The sequence below is a fragment of the Syzygium oleosum genome, unplaced genomic scaffold, assembly GCF_021117445.2.
Source record: "Syzygium oleosum isolate NSW1041296 unplaced genomic scaffold, Sole_v2.1 Sole_v2.05, whole genome shotgun sequence".
Taxonomy (NCBI): domain Eukaryota; kingdom Viridiplantae; phylum Streptophyta; class Magnoliopsida; order Myrtales; family Myrtaceae; genus Syzygium; species Syzygium oleosum.
Genome location: NW_026607489.1, coordinates 8,977,340 through 8,988,855, shown reverse-complemented (window position 1 = coordinate 8,988,855; position 11,516 = coordinate 8,977,340). Strand labels below are relative to the sequence as shown.

Sequence of the window (11,516 nt, the reverse complement as noted above, 5' to 3'; positions counted from 1 at the left end):
ACGCGCACTCTTCCTCTCGCATACCATGGTTGAGTGTTCGAATCCCGTCTTGTGGGTGTTGCTAACCGGTGCACGTGTGTGGTGGTAGCACGTGTCGCCCTAGAGTTTACCTTCCGGCTGTCGGCCGTGCGGGGGTTCCCTGGGTCATCAAAAAAAAAAAAATAATCAAATGCACGATAGCATTATTTATCCTCATCATCGTTATCATGTGAAAGTAATAAAGCAATAACAACTGTTCACAACAGTGTGCAAATTGTAAGTTGTTCTCATTTTAAAGAACATTATTTTTAGGGTTAATATAACGAAAAATCATAAACTGGTACGGTTGTGATAAATTTATCCCGAATAAAAAACCCCAAATTGGTATACCTGTGACAAATTTACCCTCTGTAAAATTAGATTAATATCACGAAAAATCACAAAATTGATAAACATGTGACAAACGGAGGGATAAAACCTCAAACTGGTACAACCGTCAACTATTACGTGTCATCTAACTCAGCAAATTGACTATATAATTTAAGGAAAACTAACGGAGAGTAAAGTTATTACAGGTGTATCAATTTATGGTAATTTGGGAAATCACAAGTATACACCCTTGTTTTTATTTATGAAATTGAGAAGAACAAAAAGAAAAAGTCAAATCTTGCACTTCCCCTTCCTCCTACATATATGATCGGCCTACGACAGCATCGGTGAACAGCATAAACAATGGAGGACTCCGACGCCTCTAAGGTGACCGGAGAGATCGAGACCGCATCGCCGCCGGACCCGACACCCGCGAAGAGGGTCGTCCGGACGAAGGTGCCGGAGGTCGAGATCCACCTGTTCCGGCAGGGCAAAGGTCCCGCCGACGTCTTCAAGGCCAGCTTGGGCGGGTGGGACCAGGACCAGCTCGAGGTCCGGGACATCCTCGACAAGTACGGCCTCAAGTCCATCTTCGCCTTCAATCCCGGGTCGGGTCGCGGCGCCCCCATCCGGTTCAACCCCAGGAACGGCCGCTCCATGCTGCCCTACAAGGACGGTGCCGTCATCTACATCGACGGAGAGCCGAAGGTGAGGTCACTCGCGTTTCTTGATTTGCTATCTCTTTTATGTCCTTGTTTCTATGGAATCTTGGGTGGGTGTTCCTTGCTCTTGTTGAATTTGGCTTTTGATTGCTGGTCGGTTTGGAGGAATTTGAACAGTGCGATGGAATGTGGAGGCTGTAATCGTGTGACGTTCTGTCATTTGAATTGTGATGTCTGTACTTGGTGCTGTTTGAAGAAAGGAAAAATGAACTATGCAATGATTCCACCAGACTTACTGGGTGAATTTTGGGACTTTGTGTTGATAGCTTCACTGTCTTGGTTATGCCAATTGCAACAGAGCATTGTTGATGGTTATCTCTAGCCATGAGTGGATTTCTCTTTGTTTAAGCAGACAGCTTGTCTCAGTTAGTGATATTGAAAACTTAAAGTTGAATGCTATCGAAATTCGGCTTAATGATTGTTTTGTCCAGGTGGCCGAGGCCCCAGGGTGAACATTGAAGTTTTGATTAATCTGCGGAGGGATTGATATCTTATGCTTTCAGGGTTTAAACAGTCCCATCCCATGCACCTCACACTATCGGAATAGGATATGTCCTTTGTTATTTGCTGTCCATCTTCCAAACAGGGCATAGGATATAAACAGCCTAGGGGTGTTCTTATCCTATCCTAGCAGGATTTGACATTCCGCCTTCCAAATGCAGCCCTAGAGTCTCACTCGACATCTTTGGAAAGTTTTCAAAAAGATTGGAGTCGTGTGCTTGTCGTGAACTAATTGAAGATTGAAGTTTGGATAACCGATCCCATGCAGGTATCCGGATGATATTATACCTATCTAGCGATGGGAATAAAGTTTTTGCTAGAAATGGAAAAGAATGAGCTTCATGCGTTTACACCTGTCCACCATGTACACATTTTCATTTGAAAGTACTGTTTCCGTGGCTTATGTGCAGTGCTGAATGCAAACTGACTTACAAGTTTTCATATCTTAATGTCCTTTAGTTACGTATGCATGTCATTTCGGCCTCGAAAGTGTGGCAACTGAAGTTACTTGTGTGGCATAGTGAGGTTACTTGTGATGCTAGATCGCTGCTATATCTAGATTTCCTGCGAGTGAATGATCCTCCATGTAGTTCGTACAAGTTATTTCCCATATATTGGGTGGAAGGCTATGCTTGCTTACATAAGATATTGTCGCATAACGATACTACTTGTGCTCCAATTGTAGGACTCTTTGCTCAAGCCCATTACCAAGATCTTGATTGGCATAGCAGTCACGGCTCTCTTGTTATCATTAGTTTCGAAAGAAAATCCAGAGTGGCTCCACAAGTTGAACATCTTTGGCGGTAACTTCCCTCCATGGATCCTTGCATGTGTAGTCATTGTTTTCACTCGCATGAGGAAGAGAACTAAGGACTTGCTGAAGAAGTATGGTTGGTGAAGCAACGCAACTCCAGCATTCAAATGCTGGTTTGATCCAGTGTTCTTGAGTCTCGTCCCAAAGATATGCTGGTGACTGATTTATTTTCAAATTTGTTCCTGTAGTGAAGTGTGCAATAACGGGTAGTAAACAACTCCTTTTTGGAAGTGAGCAAATTTTGCGGGCAAAAGATGTGCCGCTCGTACACAATGCAGATGCTAGTGTACGATACTCTTACTTTTCCTACAACAGTTTTATACATGGTCACAACGATTGGTCGTAATGTCCTAAATCATATCTACAACATGTTATGATGTGTTTGTACTTAATTACGACTACATGCCATTATGTTGTATTGTACACATGAGGTTCTGTAGAAGTGCATGATCATGAGGTTATCTCGTCCCTTCTTCGTCGAAACAATTTTGGACTCGTAAGTCGTGCATGTAGATAGCTCCGAACAATGTCTGCTCTCAGTATATTTTTGTGCTCCCTTGTTTCATATCTCCACAAATACAAAGTATTTTACTGATTGCTACTAGAATATGGTTTTTTGGATGAATCTACAATTGATGCGAGAAGATTAAACAGACAATGCATGCAAGATTAAGTGCTTCCCGAGCACCCTCGGTAAGAATTGTTAGGTGTTTAGGCAGTATGTTCCCTTACACTCAACGTGACGACACCGTATATGTGGGAGGTACAATCAAGCAAGAGAATGAGAGAGAAGTGTACTGTATCTCGAGCATGATGGACGATTTTTCTGGTTCGGTGACAATCGTTTGGAGGAGAGAACGGTTCACATATCGCAAGACTCGGAATTCGAGTCGTTCCTACAGCTTTCTAAGCTGTAACATGTCCGTCATTGATTTTCTTTTTCTTTTTTCTCTGAATCGTCCTGTAACGTGTTTATCCATACAGCAAGACTGTCTTTACTAAGCAATTGAACTACCTTCCTGAGCCTGTACAAACTTACTCTAATGGCTCACGAGCTACTTGAGTCTTGTTCTTTGTAAAGCTACTAAACTACTAAGGACGCCTGGTGTAGGCTTCCCCTCCGAAAGTATGAAAATGACAAATGTATGTTAAGTTCATACTGTTTAGCATATCAACATCCGTAAGCATTTCCCATTAAACAAAACTGAAATGGTAAGTTCCGCAAGATTTGCAACAAGAAATTAAAGTGAACTCGTCCTTTTCTCAGTTTTCAAGTATCTTTTTGTGCAACATCTGCAGCCAGCATCAAACAATTCCTTGTTGTGTATACTTGACGAGTCCGCATGACCAATAATCTCAACACATCAGCATAGAATGCAATTGAATAATGATTCATCATCGAATCAAAAGGCATCCCGATGGCAAACAAGGGTTAAACCAGTACATCAAATTCAAACACTCTGTTTTGGATTACAACCAAAAAGAACAAGCAGCCGAGATTCTACATTTTGGAATCAAAAGATAGGGCGACTAATGCAGGATATCTTGGTTGAGAAAATTAGTTGCCGAGGTCGTGGAATGGCAGGAGGTATCAACAGAATCCCAAAAAATGAAGAAATTCCGCTACCATAGAAAATTTATAATATTATTGTCAAGTCATTCTTGATCAGCATGCGCATCCACCTCTTTGCTCTGAGTCTGAAACAGCCTCAGGGATGCCCTGGAAATATCTGCAAGCAATTTTGAAAGATCACCACAAAGCAAAGAGATTTGATAATACAATGTTCCAGCATAAGCCTAATCAGAACAATGTTAATTTTTCACAGAAATCAACCAACATTTAATAACAGACTCGCAAGTATAATGCATCCCATGTAAATGGTTAAGGGCAAATCATAAACATAACAGTCCCATTGAAGATTCCATTGAATTCAGCAATTCAAGCAATTTGTTCAACAAATTAAGAAAAGTTACAAACTGATCTTTCAAATTGCGCAAATTTACATGCATTTCATGCTACACTTTCCATCACATCCTTGAAACAATTTTGATCTCCTTTCGTTGTCATGACAGCACCTAAATGGCACCTGCATGCAAGTCTAATTGCATTCATAGACAATTTAATGATATCTTCCATCACATGTATCATTTCGTCCTGTGTCCTAGACCTCAAAATTGCTCATGTTTCACCTTACAGCTCAAAAAGAAATTTCGTTTTGATCAATTGATTACATTCAAATTGACCTTGTAATAACAATTACACCTGCATAGTGCCATCAACAATACTTCCATTTCTTTAAAAAAACCAGATTGTGTTTGCAGACCAAAGAAAATCTTTAACATTTGCAGAGTCAAGAGAAAGAAATCCTGGAAAAAGACAGTTAATCAGAAAAATAACTAAATACATGGTACAGAGGAAGAATATAACATAAGTACATAGTAACCTAGTACATATTAGAAAGAGAGCAGAGAAATATGAATTGAAGTAAATGATAAAAACTTGAAGATTGACAAACACTCCAAACTTTTATCAATAATGACAATCATAAATGTCTCAACTCTTTCAGATTATCTATCTGTAGTCCAAGTTCCACTCTGTATTTATATCATCAATGGAAGGACAATTCCTATCATTCAGTGAGATGTCAACGCCACAGATTACGACATTTACAAGTCATATGATTCCAATTCCATTGACAAGGCTAAAAAAAGAAGGTCAATTCGCCATCAAGATTCCTTTAAAAATCCAAAGCCTAACATATTTCTGACAAGATATACCGAATATAATATATCTCTCCTATATATCTATATTAGCCAAACAAAACTGGCTCAAGATACTGTAGACCCTTTACAGCAATTAGAAGATTTAAATCACAAGAGTAGCTCAAAATTAGATCTGTTTATCATTTCAAGATTGTACGTGTTTCAGTAAAATTGACAAAGCTTGCAGTGCATCTTTGGTTATCCTTATTTACCTGGTCAAAAACTCCAACATTGATTAGCTTACCTACATCCTTCACCTCCCCAGAGAACTTGAAAGATAAAGTTTTAAATTTCCTCACTGAGGTTTTCTCGTTTCCACTTAAGTCCATATTTTTAACAATAAGAACATCACAAGATTTTCCTGCTTAGTGGTGCTAAAAAATCCATATTTTTTACAATAAGAACAACACAAGATTTTCCGCTTATTGGTGCTCAAAAAAATCAAATGGTGATTTCCTGAATCTAGAGCTAAAGTCATCGTTCTCCAATGTAATTATATCACATTGAATGAATCTGAAGTGATAGACAACCATAAGAAACTGGAATGAATCAATTACATATGACATGAGTAAACAAGTTGTACTTACATGTCCTGCTCATGCTCGTTAGAAAGAGCAGCTTTAGCAATACACAAAAATGAGGCATCGACATTGTAGTCCTCCTTAGCAGATGTCTCAAAGTAAGGTATGTTTCCTTTTGAGGCGCACCAATCCCTAGCTTTCTTCTCAGAAACCTACAGAAGCTATCTTTGAGTAAAGGAGCAGGAAGCAAATGAATTCAGCCAGAACTGCAACTACAAGTGCTTACCACTCGACTATTGCCACCATCTATGTCAATCTTATTTCCAAGTAGTATGAAAGGAAAAATCCTTGGGTCTGCTGGGTTCGCCTGATATGAAAAAAGTAATAAAAACCATGTTATGTCCACTGTGTATTCCTAGTGAGAGAGAGACAGAGAGAGAGAGAGAGAGAGGAGCTTGTATATAGCATGATGGTTCAAATAGAAAGTCATATAGTCGAGTTCTTCAGGAGAACATAAATAGCATACAGGGGGAAAAGAGGAGAACATGATCTAAGCTTTTACTGCTTGAAATGAGTCAAATGACCTAATCCAAGAGGGCGAATTGGAAAACTTAACCACGAACCTGCTTCAAAAACTCATCATGCCAGTTATCGAGAGTGTCAAACGATTTCATCACATTCACATCATATACTAAGACACAGCAGTCTGCCCCTCTGTAAAATGCAACCCCGAGGCTCTGAAATCTTTCCTGTCCAGCTGTGTCCCATATCTACAATTGCGAAACACCCCGGATATGTTAAAGATGTGTATCAGCTGTGACTAATCCATGTTAACATCAACAGTGACGAAAGAAACATTCGAACTTTAAACTCACTTGCAGGGTGACCAGCTTATCATCAATTTGGAGTTCTTTGGTAACGAAATCAGCACCTATCGTAGCTTTATACTGCTGACTGAACTTCTTGTGCACATATCTGCGTAAACAGTCAAAGAACATCGCGCAGGCAAAATCGAAACCACCGTAACAGAGCATACAGTTCCCATTAAGGACCAATGACAAGCAATGCGCTAAAGTTTAAACAAAAAAGAGTCAATGTCCCCGTCCATCACTCCTCGACTGGAAACAAAGAAGACTTTCTACTTAAAAAGATGGCAAAGCAAGAAGAACCCAAAAGCAAAAGGCGATTGGTAGCTTCACAATGCCCAGAGAGGAATTCAAACATGCCAACACAAAAGCCCAACCACAACATCAGCTACAAGGGGGGAAAAGCACGAGCGACCCGCAACGCACGGACTTCCAAAGCGGCTGAATCTCACACAGCCCCATGTGGGTCAAAAAGAGGAAACAAAAAGAGATTCGACAAAATCACCACCAGTCGCCGCCGACCACATCGGGGACCAACCCACCCAACAAGGATACTGGTTCATCAGCGACGTCTTGCCGACCCTAAACCAAGAGCCACAACCAAAAAAAAAAAAACAAAAGAACCCGAACCGCATCAAGCACAAACCAAGCCAGCCCAACACGGGAAACGAAGAGAGCACAAAAGGGTAGCGGAGAGATCAGAGGAAAACCCTAAGAAGGGCGCACCCGCTGTCGCCGAGAACGATGACCTTGAGCAAGGTCCGCCTTCGCGCCGACATCGTGGGGATTCCAATCGAGGGTCGGTGCCGCGGAGGGAGAGGAGGAGATCAATCGGAAAAAAAGGCCCCCTCCTCTTTTTTGGCCACAATCCAAATCTGGAGATGCAGGAGATCGACGACAGGCGAGCACGGAAAGGCAAGAGACTCCCGTTCAGAAGCGAGACAGCTAGAAAGAAGCGCCAATTTCGATCTCTCTCTCTCTCTGCAAAAACTTACTGTTCACTGTGATGTGTTTTCAGTGTGGTGGCGAGCGGCGATTCTCTCTGTATTTAATTGAAAAGCCGGCCAATTTACTGACGACGACGACGACGATAGGGGCCCAAAAAAAGAGAGGGACGGCGTCCATGTTCATCGACTTGCCGACGTGGTATCGTCTTTAGAAGGAACAAAGGCCACCAAAACAACCTAAACTATATGTGCTTGCTGTTGCGACACGTTTATCTTAGATTGTTCATACCCACATGACTCATTTACCTCGTCAAGTTACCGCCGATGAGCACCGTCAAAAATCTATCTACGCGAACGCCCACGTAGCTTCACGTGGGTAGATTTTTTAATGATTTTCGTTGATAAAACTTTGACGGATGGTAAATGTGCTACACATGTATAAGTTTGGGATTTGTCGTGTTATAGAAAAAAGTTTAGGATAAATGTATAACAGTGGGTATAATTTACGGCTTTTTATGGTTTTTCTTTTACGGCTATGATGTAGAGTTAAAATTGGATAAGTACATTATAAGTGCCATAACTTTCGTACGGCGCTCACTTGAGAGTTATAACCTTTTTATCAATCACTTGAGGGTCACTTTTATTAAAATCGTTTATTTGAGTGCCATTGGCAATTTGTCTCACCGGAAAATTTGATGTAGCGTTAAATTAATTTTGTTACATCCAATGTGGCTCGCCGGCAAAATGAAATCATCGAGTTAGCCACTAAACAATATCGTTTAAGCCATATGTTTGCCCTAAATTGATTCATGCTCTTCACAAAATCCTAGCCCCAATTCTTCAAATTGGGGAAAAATCAGAACACACAAACCCTAATCCCAATTTGAGGAGTCACCAACAACAACTTCTTGGCCTTCCTTTTTTTCTTAAAGGTGACGAGCACTCTCTCTCCGACATCAACTCTCTGAATCGCCATCTTCTACGGCTGCAGAGATGGCTATGGCTGTAGATCGGACTCAGATGGCCATCTTTGCACCGCCGATACATTCTCCAAAGAGTTCACGTTTTTGTAGGACGCATGATCGGAATATGTACTCAAGTGAATATTTTTTCACTAATGTGGCCCTTAAGTGATCGAAAAAAAATTTATGATACTCAAATAAGGGGCGTACGAAAGTTGTGACACATATGGTGTCCTTATCTCGAGTTAAAGCAACATTCAATTTATCAAAAACAGGAAAAAAAAATCTATGTATGGAACATTCATCGCAGCATTTTCAAAGATGTTGAATAACTCATATTTGATCTCAATATCGAACGATAACTAGCAATCTCTCTTTTTCTTTTTTGCCAAATTACCAATTGGTAATTATTGACAGCAAAAGAAATGTCCCGAGTCTTTGGAGTGACGATTCGGTCGACGAAAGCTTATTAGAATAGGAATAATGATACAAACAGTCCCCAAACTTTAGCTCAATGTGCAATTTGATCCATGAACTTTTAATTTGTTCAATATAGTCCCTGAACTTTAGCCTAATGTTCAATGTGGTCCATGAACTTTTGGTACATGTTCAATTTAGTCCCTGAACTATATAAAAATGTATAATATAGTCCCTGAACTTGAATTAATGGAAGGACTACATTGAACATTTTTATAAAGTTCAAGAATTAAATTGAACATGTACCAAAAGTTCATGGACCACAGTGAACAAATTAAAAGTTTAGGGACCACATTAAACATTGGGTTAAAGTTCAGGGACTACATGGAACAAATTAAAAATTCATGGACTGAATTGTACATTGAGTCAAAGTTCAGAGATTATTTGTGTCATTTTCCCTATTAAAATAAGGACGAGCGAAAATGGCCAAGTGTTGAATTTGAGTAAGTGCAGTCTGTCGACAAAAGAGTCCCATGCAGAAAAAGAGAGGAGATTAAACCAATAGAGAAGGACTGCAAGGTATAATCGTCAGAGCTGTTGGAGCAAGATAACTACTTGTTCAGGAAGTGGAATCGAACTAACAATCACTTGGTGCGTTTAACACAACCGTTCAGCTGCGGGGTGAAACTCAAATGCAGCTATGGAGGATGGTAACTATTAGAATAATTAAATATTACATCATGCGTTCATCTAACAATTTAAGCTTTTAGAACATTTGGCTAAAGTCCAATAAAATCTCACATGGTATCAGAGCTAGAGGTCCTGAGTTCAAATCTTTTCAGACCTCATTTGCCTCAACAATTAAATATTTTCACGCTTACTATTAGGCAAAAGGACCATATTAAGCACGTGATTTTCTCATTAACCGTTGTTACCCGTTAGGTGTAAGTATAAACACTTGAATGATAATCTATACAAAGAACCACCAATCACTTAAAAGAACTCATTTTTACTTTCGATTAATCCGTATCTCAAAAAGTATTTCGTCTACTTTTTTTCGACGAAACTATAATCATTCTTTTAAATAAACATCCTTATCAAAATGACTCATTTCTTTCCGCCATAAGAATAGCTGGTCATATGGTCACATATAAATGACTTAATCGACGCACAATCCTTACATACACACAACAAACACACAAATCACAAGCTTGTACATTCAATCACTCGATCGACATGGATCCCGAAAAGCTTTTTATTTCTTGAGCAATGAGCTCTTATTTGCTTTTGTGACACCTCGACACAATTATTCAATCCCCAATTAGACAATTTTGACCCATGATTAAGCTTCTTGTGCTCAATAATCCTCCGTACGCTCATTCAACGAACCGATAATCCTCGTACCTCATCCTGCAATCCTTAAACTGTATCTGCGCTCCGATATTGTATGGACATAGGTTTGTTAATTCATAAGCAGCGTTTATCAAGGACACAAAGCATTCATTCTGCGAAAGATACCCATCGCAAGCCGCGTGGCCATAGCAAGCTTGGTCTGTAGACTGAGTGTAATAGTCGCAAATAGGGATGTAAAAAATGAACCGAAAACCGAACCGAAACCGAAATCGAAACCGAACTGAACCAAGTGAAAATAAATAAAAAAAACTTGGTTAATTGATAATTCGATTTGATTCGGATCGGATCAAATGGGATCTCGGTTTCTTTGTATTTCTTTTTCTTTTCACGTACACTCTCTCTCCTCACTCTCTCCTGTCTCACTGTCGGTAACCGTCCTCTCACCCACTTCTCTCTCGCTCTCCCTTTTCTCTCTCTTCCTCTATCTTTGCAACTCTCCTCTCACTCACTTTTCTCTCTCCTCTATCCCCCTCTCTCTCTCTTCCTTTATGCTTTATTCTCTCTCTTCCAAGAAAATATTGAGTGCTCACTGAGCACCACGTCATCGTCCTACGTGGCGTGCATGTTCCATTCAAAGGCCGACACGTATCGACTTAGCTAAAAAATAGAAAATTAAAAAAGCTTATTTTTCTCTCTCTTCGCGAGCAGGAAAGGACTGAGCAACTGAGCAACAATAAATGCTAAAAATTAAAATCCCGCTTCAATTCTCTCTCTCCTCTTTTCAATTTTCGACTTTACCTGCTCTAGAAGGATAACAAAGAGACTCTCTCTCTCTTTCTCCAGCACTCCGATCTTGAGCCCCCCTTCGCTTCCACTTCTATCGTCGCCTCCAAAGCCCCATCGAAGGCTCTCTCTCTCTCTCTCTCTCTCTCTCTCTAGCACTCCCCCACCGCCTCCGCCTCCGCCTCTCCCAAAAGCCCCACCGGTCGCTCCAAGCTCAGATCTGCCTCTGGCACGTCGCCTCCCCCAAAAGTCCCGCCGGTCGCGGCTGTTGGATCCCGAGCCCCCTCAGCCTCCGCGTCAACCATGAGAGAAGCTTTTTGCTTTCCATTTCGGGTCAACCACCATGATGCAAGCTTCGTGGCTCTCGTCCTTCCTCGGCATTTGCTGAAGAGAAGGGGGCTTTTTTGACTGGACGTATTGTCTCTCGAGAACAAAAGATTGTTTTTTTTTCTTCTCGTTTTCCTTTATAAACTTGGCAATGATGTAGAATTTTAGGTAGGCAATTTAGTAAATTGGAAA

The 11,516-nt window shown here is 40.6% G+C and overlaps 2 protein-coding genes across 3 annotated transcripts; one reads left to right on the top strand and one right to left on the bottom strand.

The window, feature by feature from the left end:
• The first annotated feature begins 633 nt into the window (after nt 1–633).
• LOC115681668 (uncharacterized) lies at nt 634–2,848 on the top strand. Its single transcript, XM_030605670.2, has 2 exons — nt 634–1,056; nt 2,257–2,848. The coding sequence occupies exons 1-2, from the start codon at nt 712–714 to the stop codon at nt 2,467–2,469; spliced, it is 558 nt and encodes a 185-aa protein (XP_030461530.1). The 5' UTR covers nt 634–711; the 3' UTR covers nt 2,470–2,848.
• A 907-nt stretch (nt 2,849–3,755) lies between these two features.
• On the bottom strand, nt 3,756–7,404 carry LOC115681667 (ras-related protein Rab7). Of its 2 annotated transcripts, XM_030605669.2 has the most exons (7): nt 7,262–7,404; nt 7,091–7,117; nt 6,545–6,644; nt 6,293–6,439; nt 5,956–6,036; nt 5,736–5,881; nt 3,756–4,115 (listed from the first exon to the last, which is right to left on the bottom strand). In XM_030605669.2, exons 1-7 carry the CDS (start codon nt 7,312–7,314, stop codon nt 4,052–4,054), a joined length of 618 nt encoding a protein of 205 aa, XP_030461529.1. In that variant the 5' UTR covers nt 7,315–7,404; the 3' UTR covers nt 3,756–4,051. The 2 variants fall into 2 exon arrangements, with proteins under 2 accessions (XP_030461529.1, XP_056167533.1); XM_056311558.1 differs by lacking the exon at nt 7,091–7,117 and having other exon boundaries at nt 7,262–7,403.
• Between the last annotated feature and the right edge of the window lie 4,112 nt (nt 7,405–11,516).

What these genes read in the sequence shown, in the direction of transcription:
- LOC115681667 (XM_030605669.2), bottom strand. Translation starts at nt 7,314, where the DNA reads ATGTCGGCGCGAAGGCGGACCTTGCTCAAGGTCATCGTTCTCGGCGAC. An exon ending in ATAAGCTGGTCACCCTGCAA is followed by an intron (nt 6,440 to 6,544) that starts GTGAGTTTAAAG and finishes TCGCAATTGTAG; the next exon opens with ATATGGGACACAGCTGGACA. An exon ending in ATGGTGGCAATAGTCGAGTG is followed by an intron (nt 5,882 to 5,955) that starts GTAAGCACTTGT and finishes TAGCTTCTGTAG; the next exon opens with GTTTCTGAGAAGAAAGCTAG.
- LOC115681668 (XM_030605670.2), top strand. Translation starts at nt 712, where the DNA reads ATGGAGGACTCCGACGCCTCTAAGGTGACCGGAGAGATCGAGACCGCA. An exon ending in ACATCGACGGAGAGCCGAAG is followed by an intron (nt 1,057 to 2,256) that starts GTGAGGTCACTC and finishes CTCCAATTGTAG; the next exon opens with GACTCTTTGCTCAAGCCCAT.